This window comes from Candoia aspera, chromosome 12, assembly GCF_035149785.1.
Source record: "Candoia aspera isolate rCanAsp1 chromosome 12, rCanAsp1.hap2, whole genome shotgun sequence".
Lineage (NCBI taxonomy): Eukaryota > Metazoa > Chordata > Lepidosauria > Squamata > Boidae > Candoia > Candoia aspera.
This window is the reverse complement of record NC_086164.1, coordinates 14,644,120-14,669,782: the sequence shown is the minus strand read 5'-3', so window position 1 is coordinate 14,669,782 and position 25,663 is coordinate 14,644,120. Positions and strand designations below refer to the sequence as shown.

Sequence of the window (25,663 nt, the reverse complement as noted above, 5' to 3'; positions counted from 1 at the left end):
GAGTGAATTTGGGTATTCAGCCTTGGTTGGGTTTCACAACAAGAACATTAGTATCAGTTACCACTAATGTTCAACTTTCTCTGATCACAAATCTGTAGAAGTGATGCGAAAAAAGTATGCTACCGCAAGCTGCATGCAAACAGAAGTCATTATTTAAAGCTTACACTGAAGAGTTTACATTTGAGAAACTTGGATCAAAGAGATTAACACAACAATGAATGAAAAAGGATGAGTTGAGTTGAGTTATCATCAAAGCCTCTGTATGTTTCAAAACAGCACAAATGTAAATGGTTACAATTTTATTCTCTTGTTTTAATCTGCAGAGGGAGAGAAGGAAGAAGCAGAAAAAGTGCTTTATTAAGACAAGAAGTATATCAAAAATTCACACATCCCTAGTTTTTAATCCCAGCTTCTGATATCTGAAATGCTATAGTACAGAGACAAACAATAGTCTTTTAAAGCTGACTTTACATACGTCTTTTTTTCTCTCTCTCTTTAATTACACCCAACAGAAATGTGAATTTAAATGATTTAAATCACCCTCTGGTTGAGCCAGTCTGTAAACCATAATTATGGTGCTAAGGAAAATAGTTTTAAAAATTCATACTGTTTGTATCTTTTATTATACATAGTGACTTCAATATTTTACTCTTTAATTAGTGAAGGCAGGATGTACATACCTTGAAGAACTGTAAGTGATCAAAATGGAGCAACATGGTAGAGTGGCTTGTTAAAGGATCACAATAGAGGCTGTGGGGTAGGCTAAGACAACTTAAGTTAATAATTGTTTCCCAACCTTTCGATAGCTAAAGTCATGTTTTCCCCACCCATTTTAAAGTGTGGAAATCTACCACTAACTCTTACAAATAATATATCTATATTTCATATGTCAGGTAGCACATCTGTTGATTAGAAAGGTACAATTTATGCAGATTTGCACTAGTAGCTTAGATTTGTGTTGAGTCATTGGGAGTTGGTGGCATACAAGCTTAATAAATTATTATTACTATTATTATTTATTCACAACAGTGTGATATCACAGTTGCCAGTTGTTTAGCTGCTGTTGGCCGCCATCATCATCATCATCATCATCATCATCATCATCATCCATTTTCTCAGAATTCTGTTTCCTGTGTAACTAGATTCCATGGTGTGGCTAATAGAGTGCCAAAATCCATCCTACAACTTCCCCAAACTTTTCCTCCCCTGCAAATGGGGCTTCTTATTTATTTATATGTTAATTTATTTCTGCCCCATTCTGAGGTGGTTGTTGTTCTCCTTTTGGACAGGTGGCCCAAAGATAATGCTGGTTTTGTGTTACTCATCTTGCTGTACCTGTGGTAGAGTTCTCTCATCCTATCACCCCTTGGGATTTATTGATTTACTTATTTAGTGCCTTTGAGTCACTTTTTGACTCTTGGCAACTAGCTGTGTTGGCTGCCAGCAGTTTTCCTCAATTTTTCTTGGCAAAGTTTTTTGGAAGTGGTTTGCCATTGCCTTCTTCCTAGGGCTGAGAGAGAGGGACTGGCCCAAGGTCCCCCAGCTGGCTTTGTGCCTCAGGCAGGACTAGAACTACCGGTCTCTCAGTTTCTAGCCTGATGCCTTAACCACTACACCGAACTGGCTTTCTGGCTTTATTATTTATTAAAAGTATTTACCACCTCAGTATAAATTGGATTCTAAGGGGGTTTACTTTCTCTATATAATAAAATACAATAGTAACAGTACTACTATATAAAAAATAAAACAATATAGCAGTACAGTTGAACTGGTTCTGCATCAGCGGCTCTGGAATCAAACTTGACAGCCCTTCCAGAAAAGTCAGGTCTTTACAAGTTTCCCAAAGGCCCTAAAAATGGGGGCCATTCTTGCTTCTAGGGGTAAAAGTTTCCATAGGAGGGAAGCCCTTAGAGAGACCATGGAGACAGTCCAGCAGCCATAGACTGTTTCCTGTCCATTAGAAAAGAAAGAGGGGGGTGGACTATGAAAAGAAAAAAGGAAGAGCTGGGTGGACTATGTAGGAAGTACACTTGGCTGGTAAGAATGTGGCATGGAGTATCTGAGTGTACTCAAGAACATTTTCTTACAAGTACATTTGTATGCATTGACTTGAATGCCCAAATGTTTTCCAGCTTTTTCAGAGAACAGGTTTTCATTTATATATTGGGGGGAGGGAATGCAATGAATTCCTTTATTTCTGTCCCAGTATATCATTCCACGCTGCTGTGATAAGGTTGATATAAATGCATCTTGCCAGTATCATCTCAGAAGAACAGTAGAGAGCTGTATGATGACAATACTAAGTGGAATTTAAAAAAATCACTTTTTTTCAATTCATGTTTTTAATGGCTTATAATTGGTGGTATTATCTTGTCATCTCTGAATGAGAGCCAGTTTTTTGAGTGAATGAGCATAAGTGATGACTTGGTTCATGGTAATAATGAAGAGACAGAGATGGGCAAGAAAATTTTGCATATATATGAAAAGAAAGTGGAAATAGAGTTTCTCTTTTGTAGGTAGTTTTATTTGTAGTTTAAGTGTGGTTCTTCGATATTATCAAATGAATTGTGCTCCATTTTTTTCTCTATATAATTGCTAAAAATTGGTGGCAGAATTTTCTTACATTTTGAAGCTAGAAAAACACAAAAATTATAGGTAAAGCCCTATATTAGGGCTTTTTAAAGCACTGTTTTAAAAAAGGAAAGAATAAAATGTCCAAAAGTTTCTGCCAAAATATGGCATTTTAAACCCACAGAGGAGCGTTAAATCAGTGACAGAGAACATTATTTTATCTCTCTTTCTCTCTCTCTCTCTTTCTCTCTCCTGCCACCCCACCTTCTCATGGAAGGTCCCTGGTTAAACCTGACATCTCCATCTAGGAAAGGCTCCAGTCCAGAAGTAAAGACTGGTTGGGTCTCTAGATAATGCTGTAGTGCAACTCCCATTATCTTTGACCACTGGTCATGCAAACTGGGCCTGATGAGAATTGGAATCCCATGATATCTGGAAGACCGTTGATTCCCCAAACCCAGCTGGTGGAAATCTAGTATGGGTCACTACTGCATTTATCCTAAGGGCATTCCATTTGGTCTAATTTCTTTGCAAGTTAGACCAATGCATAACAGACAGACATTGCATATAAACATGCAGACGAGTGGATATATTTCCTGAAATTCTCTTCTTTTTTAATATATTTTTTATTGAAAGACACTTTTATACAAGATTTTAAAAAAAATTAAAGAAACCTAAATGGAAGAATAGAAAAAAGAAAAAGATACAAAAGAATAAAAGAAAAAAATGAAGGATAGCAAAGAACGAAGAAAAAAGAGAAAAAAAAATATCTAAAGAAGCAAGTTCTGATCCTCTTTGCAGCAGTTACAAGCATAATAGGTGCCATCTTCCCCCTCCCAAATTACATATTTTGGTTCCCTTCTTCCCATAAACACCCCTTTTTAATCAGTAAATCCCAAAATCCTGAAATTCTCTTCTTTTCCATTGAGTGGACATGTCAACCTTCAGTGCACACGGATTTATTCTTTCTTTCTGTGCAGCTGTCCCAACATGTGCTTGGCTCAAATGGTGGAGATCCAGGTTAACGTCCTCAGCCAGCCACGAAAGAAAGTGGGCTGCTCTTAATTTTAGCCCAACCTACTTCTTGGGATTATTGTTATTCCTTAGGGGAAATGGAGGATGCAAATTTAAGAATTACTTAATGCAGTAAATACAAGCACCTCTTAGTCCCAGTTATATACTTTTGAATTTGTATGCCTTTTCTCCCCAGATGGACACTTATTTTTGCAAACTTTTCTAGGCAAGGCCAATGGATGTCAGTTGTTTCTGTTCTGTGAAGCAGCTTTAGCAGGTTGCCGTTTTTCATGGTTTAAATAAAGTGACATGTTGTTATTACCTCTTCACTTCCGATATGAAAAGGTATTGAGCTCTGTTCATTTTTCTCTGGAGGATTTCGGTCCCAAATAATTTTAAAGTTATTCTTTAAATGGTTAAATACCTGCTGCAACCTTTACCTTTAACACATGACCAATAGATTTGATGTAAGTCATGGAGTGTTATTTGATCCTATCTGACAGCCAACATTTAATTGTGTTTAGTATCTTGATCACCTATGATAGATATTCAATAACATTTAGGGCTTGAGAATTGACAGCTGGTGACATTTTATATTTGATAAGTGTCAAAATCAATTAATTTTTATCACATGTATGTACCCTGAGAGGATAGCCAGTCAAATACTTCGAACACCCAAATTCCCCTGTTTCTAAGATTCTTGAACTACACCACTGTTTCTCCTACTCCCATCCACCACCATCAGAGAGAAGCGAATAATGGGCCAAATGATCAGTAGTCATCCATGCAATATTAATTTTAACTGAATTAAGTCTGCCTAGACATGTCCAGGATGGCCCATCTTCCCCTAATTCTCATAGACAGTCTATCTGCATTCCAGTTTCTTGTCACAAACTTCCTACCTATCCTCAGTTTGTTCTGCTGCCACTCTATGCTGCAGCATTCCCAGTTGTTGGTGACAGATTATACATTTTCCATAAACAGTTATCAGTAGCAACATGATCTTCTCCAACGGGATTCACTATTATTGAAACCTGGCTATTGAAGAACATCCCACCCCTAGCCATCATCCGTGACATGGAGGAAATTAATTGAGTGATTATGTTTAATGGATCCAGCGCTACCCAAACTTTGATTCTTCCTGATTAATTTGGTTCTAACTATAGAGTTTTTATTTTACCATTCATTAATTCATTGGCTTTATATCTCACCTTTCCTCCAAGAATTCAAGGTGTCCCTCCAGTTTTACACTTACATCTTCAACCTTGAGAGAAAGGTTGAGCTGGCAACTGACTCATGGGCACCCAGTGATCTTCTGTAGCCAAGTGCAGACTTGAACCTGGGGTTATCTGGTCCTATATCTTCATCTAAAGCAATCTGCCCACCATTTTCATTTATTTCTTTAATTAGGGGTTGCATATGCTGACCATTCCCTTAACAGTTCTAGGCAGCTTTCATGGAACAATAAAAAATATTTATTAAAACAGCCTTAATAAATATGAGGCTGTAGGGCCTCATCTTCGGAATCTCTCCCGGAATCCTCTGAAAATAGCAAGGATTCTTCCTTGCGAGTGGTTGTGCTGGGCACAGCGCTTTTGTGCTTGACAGATGGAGACTTCACCGCCTTGGTCCCAGGCTTCGCTGTCATGGCCAACCCCACTCGACAGTCCGAGGCTCGATGGCTGCCCTTCCCACATTTAAAACAAAGTCCTTTCTTAACTTGCTGTTCTCCTCCTTCTTCCCACAGTCAATTTTGCTTTCTCATTGTTGGTAAGCTGGCTGGGGCTCCGGTGTTCCTTCCCATCACTTGAGCTCACAGTTGCTGGCTGACTTGGAATTGAGTATTTTCTACTTCTCTGGCTAAGCAGATCCATTCTCTCACCGTGCTGGGGTTTTCTGGACCCAGTGCCCAGCGCAGTAGCTCCAGCTGCAGTCCACCTTTGAAGTAATCTACCTTAGTAGATTCTGACCAGTCAGTCACCTTCCCAGCTAAGGCTTTAAGGTCCATCACATATTCGGACATGGTTTTAGATCCTTGCCTGAGTTGTTGGAGAGTTGTTTTAGCTCATAGCTTCACCAAAGGGTCTTCAAAATGTTCTCTCAGTGCTCTCATAAAATCATCTAAGTTGTGGAGTTCAGGAGCCACCCCATCGTGCAATTGCACCAGCCAGTCTGCTGCTGGCCCCTTTAATCTGGACTAAATTTACTTTAGAGTATTTTGTGGGGGAAGATGTCCCCACAGCTTGTGGTCCTAATGCTTAGATGTCTGACAACTTCCTAACCCAGAGCCCAGCCATGACTACCAACAGTAAATATTAGGGCTGTGCAAAGCCAAGTGGAGTGACTGGATCCTGGTACGATTCAGTCAAATCATCCTTGCACTCTACTGTGTTCTATAATGGAAGTGAATGCATTGCCTCAGGTCACCATAAAGACTGCTCTAGAAATGCCAATAAATTGATAAGGCTTCTGCACATCCATGTGTAAGAAATCTTTGCTGGATTTTGGAACTGTTCAGGCTTTGTGGCACCATGGAGCATCCCATTAAAGTGAGTGGCATTACACCTGCATCTGTGCACCTCCATGGCACGTGCACCATGGCAACTAAATATGCTCCCACCCTTCTGACTTTCCACAAATTGTTAAAGACCTGGGAGAACAACCTTGGGCTAGGATGGTGGTTAAGCCCATTTGTGTGTGTGTGTGTTTGGTTCTGTCTTCCAGTCAGCTATATACTTCTCTATGTTGTTTTCTTTTACATTTCTTTTAATTTTTTAATTGTAAGCTTTCTAAAGTTGCTGTAGAATCAGGTGACCTCAAAATGGAAATAAATAAATACTGTCAGATTATCTTTTCATCCATGATATGAGTTGCAAGAAAAACTCCCACTATGTCAATGTTTTTTCCTTCCACCCATGACATTTTTCTCAAACTTCAGCCTTGTTTACTTGTAATGCAGCTTTTGTCAGTGTTGATTCCAAACTTTGGAAATAGCTTTCCATGAATGTTGGGGCGGGGAGCACTTTACTACATATCTGGTGGCTTAAATGTTGCATTTTCCTCTTTCTGATTTTAGTCTGAGATATTTCCAGATAAAGTTATTTCCTTTGAGGGCTAAAATGTATTTATATACCTCAAACAGTAAATTTCCAGAGAACACTATGATTGAATACTGTAGCCTTCCATAAGAAATATAGCTACAGTGCCATATAGGATATTCAAAGCCTCTGTGATTCATGTCTAATAAACTTTATTTGTAGTCTCAGTAAGATTCTGAATGCTGTGTGGCAACAAAAAAAAAAGGGGGGGGGCATATTTGTATGGCCAAAAGTATATTTACCATGCCTACCCATATGATATGAACAGTAGTGATGTTTCTAAGGTATCTATGAACTATTGTTTAAAAAAGAAAGTTGAACCTGCATGTACATATATACATACACAAATGAAACAATACCCAGAAATCCTTACCAGAGGAATGGCATGTAATAGAATAGGTCTCTAACAGAAAAATATCAGGTTAAAGGCACCATAAAAAAATTATCAACTATATTACGACAGAAGCTTTCATAGACGTCCATGTTCTCTTGGACTTTCATAACTAGAATGAGCTGCTTGCATCTAATGAAGTGGAGAACAGAATATATTCAGTAGTACACCTCTTCAACTTTAAGGTGCCCCAACACTATTTGTAGTTTTTAATATAGAGAAACGGGTTTTCACAGCAAATGAACATAATCCTTTTGCCAGTAACACACGTCTATGGCTTATATGGGTTCCAGAGGCAAGAGAAATATTCTTCAGGGTTGGGATCTTTTGCCATCCTATTCCAGGGTCATGCTGAAGAATGCACCTTCTCTTACTTTCCCTTTGGCGTTGCCCCTTTTTCCTTCTTGTCCTTCTTCTGACAGAACAGAAGGCATTGTTCTGGTCCCAGCAAAAATAAAGTGATTCAATGAGATTTGACTTGACTGGTAGGAAAGCAGATAGATTGAAGAAGGTGTCCATGCTTCCTTCTCAGACGACACACCAACCCTTACTGCTTACTGTGCGCTGTCCAAGGCACAAAACATTCATTTTTCTAATGGTGACCCACCTGCTTGGACTTGACTTTACAGGTAGTCCTCGCTTAATGACCACAATTGGGACCAGGTTGCTAAGCGAAGTGATCATTAAGGAAATCTGACCCGATTCTATGACCTTTTTTGTGGTGGTCACTAACCGAATCACAGTGGGTGTTAAGTGAAACAGATGATCGTTAAGCAAATCATGCAGTTCCCCACTGATTTTGCTTGCCAAAAGCCAGCTGGGAAGGGCAAAAATGGTGATCACATGACCACGGGATACTGCAACGATCATAAATGCAAACTGGTTGCCAAGTACCCAAATCGTGATCACATGTCCTCAGGGACACTGCGACAGTTGTAAGTGTGAGGACCAATCATAAGTAGTTTTTTTTTTAGCACCGTCATAAGTCCTAACTGTCACTAAATGAATGTTTCCTCCTTGTTAAGCGAGGACTACCTGTACTGATTTTAATGTTCCCTAACCTGGGTGTCTTCCAGAACTGTAGACTTCAGCTCTAGAATTCCCAATAAGGGTTATGCTGGTTATGAAATTCTGGGAGTGAAGCCTTCACATCTAGAGGATGGCTAGGTTGGGAAAAACTGAACTGATATGATATCAATCCATTAAGACAAAGATGGGCAACTTTTTTTTTAGAGAACTGAGAGCCCAGGTGAGTGAGATTATGATGCAAAGTGCATTGCAGATATGTTACATTTGATGTTGAGGGAGAGTTACAGCTGCTATGGGTTTCTTGTAGATTAGCTATTAGTTTATTTCATGTTTTTCATACCAAAACATGAAATAAGAAAGATAGGTTAAAAAAAAACCTAACATTAAATTGCTGAAACAGTTAAACTTTTTCTCCTAAGAGAAACAGGAAAACAATCATAGTGAAGACAATACATGCTTGTCCTTTTTGTTTCACTGATGATGGTGATCTATTTTTTTAATTATTCTGTAAAACCAAACAACATCCTTCCCAGCTGAATAGCTCCTAACGACTGGAAAGCAGCATCAGAAAAGGAAAAAGAACATCTCAGATGTGTTTATAGATGGGGATGAAAGTCATTAAAATTGATTTCTTGATGAACAACACTCGGGAAGCCTTCATCTAGATGTTTTATCAGTTTTCAATTACTTAGTTCCTTCCAGACACTTTCATGTTCTATTCTGAAACACCGTGTTACCCAAAAATAATTCAAAAAGTAAATCAAGCTCATTAGATGTAAGAGACCAACAGCCAAAATATGTGAAAAGCAACAACTAGAACAAGTTGGTGTACTGTTCTCTTGACTTAAAGGAAATGATTTTTCAGGAATAGAGACATCCTGGTCTCATAGCACATTGGGAATTAACTTTGTTGAGTTAATTGTTCTTCCTCAAACATAACCTTTAGGTTTAGTGGGGCTTCACAGTTAAATCAGTTTTATATGCTGTACCAGATTAGCCCACAGATCATGCATGGCAATTAAATTGTTTGCTTCCCACACCCAGGTCTGCACTTGGAAAGTTGGGAAAAGGTAATTAAAGTATGCCATGTATATTGACAGATTAAAATTAGATTTCTGAAAAAAGGTAGAAGTGCTAAGAACATTTTTTCCTTTCTGCACTGACACTTGAATTGAAATAGGATTTTTATTTATTTATTCAATCAGTCGATCAATCAGTCTGTATGGCTGCCCATCTCAGAAAGTGACTCTGGGCTGTGAACAATCATAAAATAAATTAAAAACAAATTTCCATCATAAAACAGAAATTAAAATTATAAAAATGTTTTACAGCATTCATAAATGATATGGGGATTTTGATACTTCTCCATGCGAAGGAAGTCCTACTCTCTTTTTCCTGGGTCCTATTGAATAGATGGTGAAATTACAATCAACTCTGTAGTTGCAGCTTCTAAATAGCATTCAAAGATAGCCCAAGGTACAAGAAGTTACCATACTACCTTTCTATTGTACCGTATACAGTGTTGAGGGTTATCAAGGGTTCTATCAAAGGCATGGCTCCTGAATTCTGGTCTTCTACAGATGCCCAGCTTTCACACATTATAGTTAAAAGTTTGCTGGGATGAAGGCAAGACATGCCACAAACATCTCTGTAGGCCTGCTTATCCTTAGATTGGGGCTGCACAACTTTCCCAGCCCAGGACATTTCATGCCATTTCCATTTAATGAAAATGCAGTATAATTAGTATGATTACTCTCCAGCCATAATTTTAATAATTCCATCCCTCAGGTAAAAGAAATGACAATTTGATAACAACATTTTAAGGCTTCTGGATGCTGCTTCCCAAGTTTTTCAAGGACCACAAATACTAAGATGGTGTATTTAATTGTTAAGGTTCAAAGCAGGTTGACAAACACACATAGTTAAACATCTTAAACATTTTCTCAAAGTGAGAAATTCTAATAAGATTGAGATTCCAACTTGTCAAGAGTCTTGTAGCTAAATGTGCATACAACTCCTCTGCAGTCCTTAAAATGGCAGTTCTACCCAGGAGAATTCTGGGAATTGTAGTCATAATATGTCATGAGTAAGGATGGCGAGCAGGGGGCTCTCACCCAGACTGTCAAGCGCATGCGTAGCACTGAGGAACTGTTCAGCCATTCAAAGAGACACAGATCGGGACCGCCTTAACCTTTGGGGTTTATATGGCTGGGTTTTCCCACGCTTTCTCAGTTTGTTAGGATTCTTGTTAAGTACTACTAATAAATATTAGAGACCAAGTCCTCGCCTCAGTGTGTTTCCTGGTAATCAGGACATAATACATCTGATGGAGACAGGTTGGGGAGTGGTTGAGATCTACCAGAGGAAATACTCTGGATTTCATTTGGTCTTCAATTATCCATTTGCTGATCTTGATATGGAATCAAGCACACATTTATCCCAATGAAGTTGGCATTCTGACAACATAAAATAATTAAAGAGACATTACTATAAACTGATGTTGGCCTGTAGTTTTTGCAGTCAACAGGAGAGTTGATGCTTGATGAACAATCCAATTAAAACTAGCAACAAAAGACCTAAAATGTCAGCCAAATTGCTTTTTAATAGTCAATGCAACCATCACAATACATAAACATGAAATCTCTATAGAATTATAAAGCTTCATGGTGAAACAATTGTAAAAATGAATAATAATTACAGCACCTTGAGAATTATTTTAATAGATTCATGTTCATTATAAATATTTTCTTGGCTAATTCTTTTTTTAAAAAAGAATGTTTCCCTGGGCATCTTGTTTATGCATTTGTTATCCCAATTGTGTTTGCTATTGAATAGAAGAAATGGCTAACATTTTACTGTATTTTTTAAAGAATTGGTTGAGTTTGTTTCACAATTTGTTTCACGAATGGAAACTGCTTCAACACTATCAGTTTTGTGGTGATAGGGTCCCATTTCTGAAAAGACTGGCTGTTAAAAGCCATACTCGTATGAGTGCCAGGGGTTATATGTTGTGGCTTGTGTATGTGTTTAATTCTTGTACACCACTCAGTCACTTATTTGAGATTGGCAACCATATAAATAATCAAAATAAATAAAATACTTACATACATTCCCCCCCAAAAAAAATACGTAAGTCACCACCTAAGTACACAAGTCACCAATCTCTTCGTAACTGGCAAGTAAGCTTACTTTCAGCTATCAGCATCCTGATAAGTTTCTGTACTTAGGGCTGCCCAGCTTCATTCTTTAAGTACTGCAGTAAGGATGTCTTGCTACATTACAACTTAGTGTTTGTCTCTCCGATCCTGTAAAGCAGACAGTCCACTAACTCCCTCTGCAAAATATTTCAGAGGTAGCTGTTACAGTAAAGAAACTTGCATCCAGACCATTTCACTTTTAGAGAAAGGCATTGTCTTCTTTCAAACTCTCCTTTTGTCTCCTTTAGAAGTAAGTAATCAGGAATACTCACAGTCTGGCTGAGGATACAACTCTTCCCAAGCTATCCCAACACAGTAAATCAACTCTGATGTCTAATTCAGTACATCCATCAGAGTGGAATAAAAAAAGTAAAGCTATAGATTTTGTTCACTAAAACTTATCCAACATAGCAATTCCAACTTGTAAGAAACCCTAATATTTGACCCTAACCTGATCTTTCAGGTCTTTCAGGTCTAGGCTCAGCAAGAACGTAGTCACTCTTAGTGATCTTTTTTTTAATATAATTTTATTAAGAATTTTAATTACAATAGTAAAAACTAATACCAACTAAACTTAGAAAAAGAGAAGAGAATGGAAAGAAAGAAGAAGAGTGCAGGAAAAAAAAAGAAAAGAAAGAATATAATAAGAAAAAGAAAAGAAATAAAGAAGTGACTTCCAACCTTTCTTTGATCAAAATCTCATTTAGCTTTTTGCTGTTTATTTCAAATTCTTTAGGTTCTTAAGCTTATAATTAATTTTTCTTTTGTTTGGAACTGAAGATAAACTCACCTGCTGAAGACTTTTCAAGCTTGTCATTCCAAAGGTTTCTAATGGCTTTAAGATGGTTAGTAGGCAATTTCCAAAAGTGGTTAGAAAGTGACCTTTGCGAACTTAGTGTCCTTTAAAAGGCTCCACTGCAGTTACAAGCAAGATGGCTGATCCCATCATCTCCTAGTTCTCAAACCTGCAGAAAACTTCCATCCTGTGGTCTCCTCATAAGGACCAGCTGTCCAGAGCACATGTGGGCAATCTCCCATCCTCTTCTTGTCCAGGGAGGTTCTACTCACTGGTTCCTTGATCTTTAACACAGTTGTTGGCTCTGCTTTTGCAGAGCTGTCTTCAGTTTGCCATACCTCCCCCAGAAGTCCCAGTGTTAGCTGATCTCAGAAAAAAATAACTAGCATTGAACTTCATTAGTACTTGGATAGGACACAAACTGTTGGAAGACCTGAAAGATCAGGTTAGGGATAGATTGCCATGGAGAAAATCTATCTATGTTGTCAGGAGTCAAAAATGACTTGATGAAACATAATCAATCAATCAATCAATCAATCAAGGACATAACCAGGAAGTCCAAAGCTGTAGCCTAGACTAAGAAGTTGAGAAAACATCTTGGAAGAGGGCAATTGCAAAAAAAAAAAAAAATCCAAAACAAAACACAACTCCATATGGATGTGTCCATGTGATTCCCCAAGGGTTGATGTTGACTTGAGGGATATTTTACTTACAGAGTGATTATTTGGGACTTCACAGCAAGATTGGACTTTGCTCTCCATGGCTTGAAGGCAAAGCAATTTCATCAAAAAGAGTGCTTTCAAATGGGGATGGGATTTGGTTCAAGAGGGGGATTCAAACTGGCCAATCATTATCCTAGATGATCTGATCAGGTATATTCCAGGTCATTCCTGAGGTGCCTCTTATTTTATTTATTTATTTATCATATTTTTACCACCGCCCATCTCCACCATTCAGGGGACTTTGGGTGGTTCACAATCAAACAGTTTAAAATTCAATAAAACCATAAATAATATCATTCATCCATAAATACCAATATCAATAAATATAAAATGTAATGAGATCCAAGTAATGGCAGATCTAATTCCACCCAAAGGGGGACAAGACCAGCCTCGGCAGGACTAGGGAACCAACAATCCCCAAGAGTGGCTCTTCCTCTCCCCACTCCAAGCATGGTGACATAACCAGGTCTTCAGCCATTTCCTGAAGTCCAGAAGAGAGGAGGCCAACCTCACTTCCGGGGGAAGGGTGTTCCAAAGGGCGAGAGCTGCTGCAGAGAAGGCCCGCCTCCTGGACCCCACCAGATGGAATTCTCTTGCAGACAGGGTCTGCAGCATGCCCTCTCTGCATGACCAGGTGGTACGGGTTGATGTGATGGGGAGGAGACAGTCCCTCAGGTAACCTGGTCCCATGCCATGTAGGGCTTTAAAGGTGATAACCAACACCTTGAAATGGATCCGGAAGCAAACTGGCACCCAATGCAGCTCGCAGAGCAGCAGAGTTATAAGTATGACTATTCTCCCTGCCCCAAGCCCGGTGGCAGAGCCAGGTCTTCAACTTCCTCTGGAAGGCTAGGAGCAATGGGGCTAACCTCACCTCCAGGGGCAAGATGTTCAGAGGGTGGGAGCTGCTCCAGAGAAGTCCCACCTCCTGGACCCCGCCAGAGGGAGTTCTCTTGCAGACGGGGTCCTCTCTTAGCATGAATGAGAGTGGTTGGAAAATCAGCCTGGGGTAGAGGTGCATATTTGTTTCAATCTGGACATTCCTGAGCATGTACTTTGAGTAGAGGAAGGTCTCTCACATGAAAAAGAGAAATGGCATCTCTATACCTGCAGTCATCTGGAAATTTCTGTAATATTTTAGAACTGCTGTGATATTTGCTCTCGGGCATTGGGGCAAATCAAATAACAGGTCTTTGTGTATGTGCACTAGATACTGTAAGAAATTTAAATGCGGTTTCAAGCCAGCAGAACGCCCAGAGGACAAGATACAGGATTGGCAAGAGTACCTGTTGCATCTTGGATGGCATCTAAAAATGAAATAAAAATGATCTGTATCTATATCTATAGACATAGAGATATGAACACTGCAATGGCACCAGCCTGCTACATCTCAGGAGATTTGAGTTTCTTGTGTGAAGTTTCATGAAATTTTAGCCATTTTTAAAACCTGGAACCAACTGTGAGCAGAATAATATCAATCATATTTATTGAGACAAGGTGGTGGATTGAACCCAAAACCTTGCTTTCTAAAAAAACAGGCTTTGAGTAGAAGAAAATAAGAATATTAGACTAACACTGAGCACTGAAACGTATGTTACAGGTCCTAATATAGTTTTAGGTGGCTCATCTTCTGCAGTTTGTAGATCTCACAGCAGCGCTAAACAATTTTAAAAGATACTTAAGCTCTAAAATTCCATAAGATTTGATTAAACTTTTACAACGAATATCAAACTCTGATTTGCAAGAATGTATTAGTGTAATAGAGAGAAATCTAGTGTCCCTTTAAGACGCATTAAATTCCTCATTCCTGAAATTGGTTACTGTTTTTCATTAACCACAATATTTTATATCACAACCCTGGAATGAATTTGCCTTTAATTATAAGTATAGTTTGTAAATTTACCTTGTTTCAGCAAACCAATTTCCTTTTCTCTTTTATCTCACCCACACCCAATCTATAAAGTTTTATTCTTTTGAAGACTGCTTATGATCTGTTTTAATTAGGATGTTTACATGCTTGGCGGCTGTTCTTGGATTAATTCTATGGAGAATTGCATATATTTAATGCCAAACATTTTTTGTTTGCACTTCTGGAATTTTTGTTTTGATGTTGGATTGAAGGGGAGGGTGAGTAAAAATGGAAAAATAGGTGAAGTGACTTTCCTTTCATCTGTTAAAATGTTATGCATCCATGTCTATGTATCTCTATCACAAAATAATTTCTTGATAATATGTGGGACGAGCTGCAGGTGAATCAGGGTAGTATTTTAATGACATGCCAATGGTTGCATATGTTATATAATAACATGTGTGTTGTTTTAGAGATTGGGAACGCCAGCTCAATTTCCTGACCTTCCAGAGAAATGCTGGAAATGATCTGGAGGCGTGAGGTCATAGAAGGGGTTGAGCCTAATTTAGACTATTTTTTTTTCTCAGCATTTAAAGGGTGGAAAAATAGAACTTCTACAGAAAAGCCTGAAGCAATTAATAGTGTAAGGGAGGCACTATGATTTCTGCAATCCATGGCTATTGTTAAAAATTTATTGGAAATAGCTGAAGTTTGATGGTTTAAGAGAAAAATGATAATCTCCTTCTCAGAGGAGCAATTAAGATTTCTAACAATTGGTATTATGAGTTCTGCCCTCCATTTATTGTATAGAGGGCAGTTTAACAATACATCTGATACAGAAGTTGAATCTGTTTCCTAACATAGCAAGTGTGATACTGATGTGCTGTATCTACCAATTCACGGATTTGGGCCAAGGTGAAGAGTCTTCTATCTGATATGTGAGAAATTTATAAAAGAATCTAGAAATGGAACAGGAGAGGGTGATTGTTGGGCTATTTTTGAGGATGGCAAATTCTGGTTTCATTTGTTTAGAGATCTAAGTTCCAGATCCTCCACTGAAGAGTAATTATGGCTTTATCAAGGGTGAGACCAGCTAATGCTGGAAAAGAAAAGCCACAGTAAGCCAGAACGAGATTAATTTGCCTTCTTAAGGAAGATTCAAACCTATATAATAAGGTAAGGTGTAACCCTTGAAAATTAATAACTTATCACATATTGGATGGGTTGATTCTATTTGGAAGAAGCAATCCTGAAGGTGCCGGAGAGTCAAGTCATATAGGACTTGATAGGTTAAAACTAGAAGCAAGAAACTTGCTGTTCACCAGTGCCAGATTCACAGCACAGGTGTTCTCGCTCACCAAAAAAAGAGCCATTGCATTTTGTACCAACTGTAGTTTCTCAGTAGTCTTCAAAGGCAGCCCCATGTACAGTGCATTGCCATAGTGATGATGGTATGAGTCACCATATGGCTAAGGCTTCCTGTTCCAGGTGGGCCACAACTGATGTACCAGGTAAAGCTGGGCAAAGCTTCTTCCTGGCACAGCTTCCACTTGTCTATCCAGCAGTGAGCCTGGGAGGACCCTCAAATCACCTGTTGCTTCAGGTGGAGTGCCATCCCAGCCACACTTAAATCAGAGTTTAAGCAGCATAAGCATATGGATAAACAGCAGCTCAGTCTTGCTATGATTCCACATCCGCCTGCTTTGTCCCATTCAGACACTAACAACCTCCAGACACAGGGTCAAGACTGCTATGGCACACCTAGGGTGGCACTGGGGAGCTGTGTGTCACTGACATACTGACAGTCCCTTATTCTAAATGTATGGATGACCTCTCCCAGCCTGATTCCTAATCCCACAGATCACAAGAGTGGACTTCCTGCATACTTTGACTCTTAACTGCCCACCATCCTGTCTTGGCCTCAACATGGGAATGGAATAGCGAGGGTGGATGGAAGTATATCGAGATTAAAAGACCACCGAATGGATTGTGACATTGCGAAAAGGCCGCAATAGACTGGTGATCATATAGCAGTATATTAATCATACATTAATGGTAGAAGTCTGAAAACTAAGGTAATTTAGAATGCCAGGTTTTAAAGGGAATATAGACGCAGGTGCTATATCAGACATTATGTCTGCTTGTGGGGAAAAATAGCAATCAGTGAGACCTCAGTGATCTCTAGCTAAGTTATGTGGTGGCTTTGTTCTGTCTGGCAAAGACGGCAGTGCGATGAATTAAAGATAACAAAACTAACTCATGGCCTGAAATACTTTGAACAGAACCAACAGCTGGAAAAATAGGTAGTAGCGTGTCAAAGGATTCTACAACAAGAGGAGGTTTCCCCAACCCATGGAATTACCTGGAATTGAGAGGGTCACCTTACGTTCCGTGGTAAGAATTGAAGAAGCTGTCAAAAACAAGGAAGTGGTTTAACGGCACAAATGCTTGCAAATGTTGCTTTGGAAAAGCTGCAAATAATCTTTGAAAATGAGCCAAGGTTTATGGGGGGAGGGGTTTGCTTGCCTCATTAATTTTAACCCCCCTTTTTAACCCCCACACTGGTCTGGTACTTTTTTCCCAGTCCTCCATCCAATTTTCTTCCATCCTTTTTCTTCCTTTCCTGGTGCAGTTACTCTTCCCCCAATCCCATCTTCATATTGTTTTTTTTTGTTGCTGTTCTTTCTTATTTTTATGTATTCTGCTCTTGGAAGTCTTGGTACATGCATTAAAAATAATCCCCCATACCATGAAATATATGGAAATGGGGGCTGAAAATATGGAACTACCCCACTCTTGCAGGAACATCATCATATCACTGCTAGCCTGCTCCCAAAATGACCTTTTGCTGCTGGGGAAAAAAAAGGTTCCCACTACAGATCAAATTAATTCATATTTTCTGAGTGTGGCTGATTCCAAAATCTGCAATTTGATGAGTTGGTTTGAATCAACTTGAGCTGTCACATTGATTTGATTGGAAGATTGATTAAAAAGCCTGTGTGGGTGTATGGAGAAGTCCGCTGAAACTTCTAATCCATTCCGCAGCCCTCAATTTGAATTGATCTCTTGAAACCAATTGACAGTTCAGGGATTCAGTCTGGAGGGGTAATTAGATTGAACCACCTTCAGATTGAAGCTTTGCGCAGGCCTAGTATTTTGCAGAGAAAAACACCAATCCAAAGGGGATCTTTAAGAGGAGTAAATGAACATGTCTTCTGGATCCCTGCATGTTAAATACAAAATGTCTAAGGTTCATCACTTTTTAATGCATTATTTTAAATGTGCAATTTCAGCAGGAAACAATATGGCACTATAGTTCTGTCAAGAAATGATGGAACAGTTTGATTATTTTCCCGTTTGGGGGAGGGGTCGAGAAGATACCGTGATTTGTAATTTCTTCAAATGTGATATGAAAATGCTTCCATTGAAGCCGAGCTTACAAATAATTTTGCAGTTAACCAATTGCAAGGCAAGCGAGGAAGACTTATTTATTGCCACAAGGACTCTCTTTTGCAGACGGGGTGTGTGTGTGTGTGTGTGTGTGTATGGGGTGGTGGTAAAGAATTAGAGAGCCACTGTGTCCTGATTATGCTGTTGGATATAATTGGCATGACCCAGATTGAAATAATCTTTGCTACATGAACTTGGACTATTTATCAACTGTTTCTACTTTGAAGGACTACAGTTACCGAGATAAAACTGCAAGAAAGCATGCTGTCGGCCCCACTCCTTTGCATTTCTGAGGGAAAGGAGGGATAAAACTCAGGGAATGAATTTGTTTAATGTGACATTTTATGATTTTACTGTCATACATTGTGAAATAATTTGGGTTTCATGTCTCTTATGTTACTGTCAAGATATTACTTTAAACAAATACATCCTTTTTTTTTTAATGCCTTTGAGTGTTGCAGAACCCTACATTGCCCTTAGAAGAATTCACCCAGGTCCTCATATGCTTTGAAATAATTTCTGAACCATATTTTCTTTCATCCCATGCAATGAGTGGTAGGGGACTGAAGATTTTCCATACACTAAGCATTGATTTTGCCTCTTCTTAAATTATAAATGTTTTAATTCAGATTGTAGCTTTAAGGTTGATCAGAAGTGGACCACCTTTGCTGCTTTGCAATTTTAGGATGTTCACTCCAGTTTTTGACTCCTGGCAACTGCTTGGACAAGACGCTGGAGTTTTTTTGGCAAGATTTCAGAAGTGGTTTGCCATTGCCTGCTTCCTAGGGCTGAGGGAGAGTGACTGGCCCAAAGTCACCCAGCTGGCTTCATGCCTAAAATGGGACTAGAACTCATGGGCTCCTGGTTTCTAGGCTGGTACCTTAACCATTATACTAAACCGGCTCTCTAAATCCTTAATAGTTTAGGATTTGCTTGGTTTTTTTCCCCCCCAAATCCAGTTTCACATTTCTGGCTTGATTGAGTGATTGACTGATTGGTATCAAATAAAGACTTTTTCATTTGTCCAGGGTTTTGTTTTGTTTTTTGGCCAGATATTCCAGAGTACTTTATTAAGATAACTTCCTGGAAATCATCTAAATAATTCTGAAATTCACCAACAGAACTAGCTTAGCCAATGATCCTCAGAAACATCATCTTATGTATTTGCATGGATAAAGAGGAGAGCCAGTTTGGTATAGTGGCAGCTGGCTAGAAACTGGGAGACCATGAGTTCTAGTCCCAGCTTAGCCACAAAGCCAGTTGGGTGACCTTGGGCCAGTCCCTCTCTCGCAGCCCTAGAAAGGAGGCAATGGCAAAATACTTCTAGTGATGTTCCCAAGAAAACTGCAGGGACTAGTCCGGGCAGTTGCCGGGAGTCAAAACTGACTCAAAGGCAGGAAAAAAAAAGATACAGATATAGATATATTGTTACATAGACATATAAGTCTATATACAGTATATATTTCCCCTTTGCCACACAAAAGACAAGGAAGAATTGATTGGATATCACCCATGTGGGCAGAATCTTGCATTCCTGTGAGGCATTTTTGCCATGACCTAGTTCTTTTGCTTTTCATCAGACAAAATACATGTCCAGAAGACTCAGTCAAGTGAGGAAGATTAGGCACTTCTGCCTATTTGTGAGGAAATCTTTTTGCCTCTTATCTTGGTTTTCATGTTTGTGTCTTAAAAGGGGATTTTAATTTTTCTTTTTGGATAGCTATGGAAGAATCCTGCTAATGCTTCCAGTTAATCTAATCTACCAGGTTCTGATTGTACTGCTTATTATTATGCATTAATATTAATAACTTCTCACAGAACATCTTCCAAATTAATTTAGCATGAAAAAGATTTCCATCTCTGCTACCCACTTCCTATGGTACATAATTCTATCTTTTCCCCCTTTCCCCACTCTCTTGATCACAGGTTCTCTCGTTCCTCTTTTTTTCTCTTCCCTCTCCTTCATCTTCAGAGAGGGAAAGAGATGTGCACAACAGTAAAACCATTCATTCATTCAAGAAGGCATTCATGCCTGAAAAAAAAATTTTTTTTTTTGGGACGAGAATTTGGTAGAACTAGATAGTTTCTCCTGTTCTGTCTTAATTTTAAAGATGTCTACAGGTAGTCCTCGCTTAACAACCAAAAGGTCATAGAACCAGAATTTTGGTTGCGAAGCAAAGCGGTCATTAAGTGAATCTGGCCTGATTTTACATTTTTTGCAGCTGTCATTAAGTGAAACACTGCAGTCATTAAGTGAACCACATGGTTGTTAAGCAAATCATGTGGTTCCCCATTGAGTTTGCTTGCCAGAAGCTGGCCAGGAAGGTCAAAAATGGCAATCCTGTGACCACAAGACACTGCAACAGTCGTAAATGTGAACCAGATGCCAAGTACCCAAATAGTAATCATGTGACTGTGGGGACACTGCAACAGTCAGAAGTGCAAGGACCGGTCACAAGTCGTTTTTCAGCGACATCGTAAGTCCGAACCGTCGCTAAACAAATGGTCGTTAAGCAAGGACTATCTGTATGTGTCATGTCCCCCATTGCGATGTATACATACATCACAATGGGGAACATGCCTTTCCGGTGTAGGGGAGGGGGGAGGAAAGAATCAGTACTAATCCCATAAGCACTGAAAGACAATACAGATAAAGGACAAAGGAGTCATACCTTTGCCCTGACCCGGGAAGCCATCATCCTATCTCCCTGACATCTCTGCATTACCATGGGGGACACACCTGCTCCGGACACAGGAAGAGGACAGAGGTCATCAGCGCTAATCCCCCTGATCGCCCATCAAGACTCCGGAATCGCCCCCTGATCGCCCATCAAGACCCCGGGTTCACCGTTGGTCAGGACTTTGGGACAATGGGGGGTGGGGAAGGATCAGGTCCGCACCGTGGGTATTTACCGGCTACCTCACATGGCATGTGCTCATTCCCGTCTTTCTCCGTGTCTGCATTCTATTCTTAATAAACCAGATATCCTTAGCCCTGGCTGGTGAGTCTGTGTTTTTTCTGAATAAGGCAACCATCACAGTATGTTTGCAATACAGATCTCTGTCACAGTTTTTTCCCCTAAATAGAATTCAGTGTTGGTGAAAGGAATTGTTGACTGAGTAGCAGCATACTCTCAGGTTATGATTGATTTGCCTTTATTCCAAAAGCATATACCAGGGAACCTTCAACAAACTTCACCATTTGCTTCACTTTGATGTTGATCCCTGTGGTTTGCTGTAAATTCAGTTCCACGCAAGATACATTGCCCTCAGCAGTCCTTTTTGGACATTTAAGGGTACTCCTATGTATCTTCAGTTATGTCCATGTGGTGATGGCTCAGTAGAAACTAAGCCACATGGTATTATGCTGCTCCCTATATAAGGACTCTAGACCAGCCTTTCTCAACCTTTTGAACCTGGAGGAAACTTGAAATATTTTTCAGGCCTTGGAGAACCCCTGCACATTCAGGATCAAATATAGGCCAGAAGTTACAAAATCACTATATTCTGTTATATTCTATAATATTTATTATATTCGTTTCATGGCTAAGCCTGTATTACAGGCATTAGCAGGGTTAAAACATTATTTTAAGAATGAAACTTACCTCTTTAATGTGAAGTTGGCTGCATTTGGAATAATTTTTTAAAATAAATTGTGATCTCCCAGGGAACCCATCTTGACCTCTTGCAGAACCCTAGGGTTACAGGGAACCCTGGTTGAGAAACCCTGCTCTTGAAGATCTTGAAGACATTTCTGGGATTTCTACATTAAGATTTCTACTTAATGTTACTTCTTTCAGACAAGGACTCCAAAATACCTTCCTAAGTCACCCAGCTTTGTACACCCATCTGCACAATATGCCACGCCATTATTTAAGTTTGGAACCTCTTGTAATGCTATTTTTGTTTTGTTTTGTTGTATTATATCTGTTCCTAATTATTTTTCAGATCCTATTACGCTGCTTGTTTTTCTGTTATATATATATATATATATATATATATATATATATATATATATATGTAGAAGTATGTAAGAGTTCTGTTATTAGATGGTTTATTGTATCTGGCCTTAGGGCTGCAATAAACTGATTTAATTGAATCCACACAGGACGAACAGTGTTTCATAGGCATACTTTCTATGAACTCTTCAATGACAATTTGGCACCTTTGACAGGCTGACTTAAATTTTTAGGCAAGTGTTGGGATCCCAGGAGACCAAGGCACTCGGTTCTGTGCTGCTCAAAAGAATAATTGTTTTATTTGCTCTCTTTCTGAATGCAGAAATGCCAGGGAGCCCACGCAACCAATTTACCTTCAGACCGCTGCCACCTCCACCACCACCACCCCACGCGTGCACTTGCAGCCGAAAGCCTCTCTCAGCAGCCAACTCCCTCCAGGCCAGATCGCTGACCACCCGCAGCCAGCCTAATCCAGCTGCTCCATCACCACCGAATTCGCAGGACTCGGTGCACCTTCACAACAGCTGGGTCCTGAACAGTAATATACCACTGGAGACCAGGTACGGTATTTAAAAACCTGTACTTGAACACGTGTGCAAGCTAAATGTGGGCATGGGCCAAAGGAAGCAGCACAGCAAGACTTAAATCTGCTATACGGCACAGCTGGAAAAACTGATTTAGGCCACTAGCTGCAACTTTTTATTCCCTGCAGGAATATATGTTGCCTACTTCCATAGCCTTTCTGGGCAGCTTTCAAAAATGCAACGAAAGCTGCCATACCAACATGAAATGTGAAGCATTAAAAGCTAAAAAAGGAATGACTTCATATTACAATATTGTAACGTTAAAACACCCACTTTGGATGCAGATGTTTTAACCTTTCTAACCACTTTCTGAACTTCAGATGCTTCAGATCGATGGGCAATTGGTTGCATGACCTGGGTCACACAGAGAAAGCAGAATTAATTATTGATCTCAAACACATGCTTAGCGGGACCCACCAAAGGTGCCCCACTGATGGTTTAAGAGTCCTTAGTAGACCACAGGAGAGTAGACATCTCTCTAAATAGCTTGGCTAAGAGAAAGAGGAGAAGGATTCAGCATTTGTATATTTTGCTTCTCCAATACAGCAATATGCTGTCAACCACTTAATTGTGTTGGTTTTATTTTCTTGGAAAACCATGATAAGTAAGTGTGCATAAACCTGGGCCAAATAATTTCCATTCTGTGCTCCATAAACAGTACTGTAAGCTTCTGATTTTCTTTTAAGCAGTTTCCCAAACTCAGGGCATTATGTTTTGTTAAACCAGTGTTAACAGACATCAGTCAAGACATCTTGAATCTGCATTTACTTAAAGCCACTGCAATAAACATTTGTGAAATGATTTTAAATGTTCAAAGCTAATTGCAGTTTGTACATTAGGGAAACAGTGCAGTTGTAAAAGTAACATATGGATAAGCTTCTCTTAAGTGTTCAGCAATTGCAGCTTCAGAAGATTTATTCCAGTGCTACCTAAAATAACAGACAAAAAAATCTGTCTCTTGGGTTTTGGAAAAAAAGATACAGGAACAGCTAATGGACAATATTTCTGACAGGGATGCAACTCAATATGCAGAGGAATATTAAAATAGTATCCTATGACTTAAAGAGAAGGCAGAGTTGTTTAAGATCTGTTGGTTGAAAGTTTTGCAGATATGACAATATAAAACTGAGAATATACAACATTGCAACAATTCTCCTTTACCAAAATATACCATCTCAAGTTACAAGGATTGTGAATCCTGGTCTTCCTTCTGTCACACGTGAATTGACTTTTTAATTAGCCTATTAGTGGAATATCACAAAGATGAAAATGTGCAAATTAACTACCACCCACACCCAAGCTTGCACACAACAAATATGATGGAAAGTTATTTCTAACCCTTCTCATCCAAAAACCTCTTTGCCCCACAACTCCTGAACTGATGATGTTACTTAGTACGGCTAGATAGATATTTTTTTCTTTATTACAGTCATTGATCAACCAATATTTAGTATGGTAATAAAACATTTGCAACCCCAAAACCCTACCTTGGAGAATTCTAGCAATACAACACATATTTTCTAACTGTTCTGAGATACACATATATTCTCTGCTACTGTTCTATCCTTGCCTACATCATGATCTTAACACCCATTCATCGTGCCTTGAGTGACTTTGTAAGAATATCATAGAATGGATGTTTTCATAGGCAGATGCTTTACAAAACACCAATAAACAGAGGCCAAGAGATATTGATTAGCCTGGGGTTACCCAGTACTTTTTATGTGTGGCAAAAATGAGCTCGGCCTCCTTAAGTCTAACCCAACTTTATAGAGCAAAATGGCATTATCCATTACTTGACCACCTTGGTCACCCTAGATGACCTGTCCTCTCATTCCAGAGGATGTCTATATAGTTTCTGCATAAGCAGAACACTTAGAGTGGTGTTTTTTGTTTTTGTTTCTATTTGAGCATAGGCAAAGCTTTCTCTTCCTCTTTTCTTTTAAAAATGGTTTAATGAGATTCACCATGACAATGGATCTGAAGACAGATGCTTTTTTCCCTTTGCATAGCTGCGTGAATGAAAGGAAAGGCGGGAGACGGGGTGGGCAGAACTCCTACACCATCATGGGACACATGGGATGGCAGCTGTTTTACTGTTTTAAATCTTTGTTGTGTAATATGCTGAAATCTATCTAATAGCCATAAGCTGAGTATTTTTGTATTTTTTGTTTGTTTGGAACATTTGTAATCTCAAAGTAGATTTAGAGGCATTTATTTCTCTCCCACTCTAATACAGAGAGAGATAATTCAGAATGCACATGTTGAGTGCTTCTAGGGAACAAAATCTGATTCTTAAACTGATTGGTTACCATTAGCTTTAGATATATTAAAATATTAAAATATTAAATATTTATTAAAAATAAAATCAGGTCAGAGCTGTTTTTCTTCCAACTGGTTACATTTGTTTTTGTAATCTCTTTAATATGTTTCTATTTTGTCCCTCAGTTCTGATCATATTCAACATGGCTTATCATACCCATCATTATTATTAAATGTATTTACATAGTTTCATCTGGATATATTACATTTTTTAAAGATAAGATGTCTAAATAGTTCCTGGCCCAAATGGGTTATACCCTAAAATAGACTCAAGGAAGTAACAGAGAAAGAGGGTTTTGAGGCTAGGATAGGAAAGAGGAAAATGTAGTTATATCCAGAACACATTATTCATCTTTGTTAGTGTAGGATGTTGTAACTAGGCTTGACTAGATGATTCTTGGTCCCTTCCAACTCCACAATTCTATGATTCTTAACTTGACTAGGAGACTAAATTTACAGATTGCATTGCTATAGTTTAAAACCTCTGGAAGGTACCAATGGCCACTTCTCTTGGTCTAGACTAGTGTTTTTTCAGACTTGGCAACTTTAAGATGTGTGGGCTTCAACTCCCAGAATTCCCCAGCCAGCATGTCTTTAAGTCCACACATCTTAAATTTGCCAAGTTTGAAAAACACTGGTCTAGACCAGTGTTCCCAGAGAAAGCTCCAGATTTGTTGCTTA

At 39.1% G+C, this 25,663-nt stretch overlaps 1 protein-coding gene across 1 annotated transcript in view; it reads left to right on the top strand.

Moving 5' to 3' along the window:
• Positions 1-25,663, top strand: part of TENM1 (teneurin transmembrane protein 1) — a 273,477-nt gene that overhangs the window by 83,003 nt on the left and 164,811 nt on the right. The window contains exon 3 of the mRNA XM_063313466.1: positions 22,399-22,636. Coding sequence (XP_063169536.1) covers positions 22,399-22,636 — 238 coding nt within the window. The remainder of the gene's footprint in view (positions 1-22,398; positions 22,637-25,663) is intronic.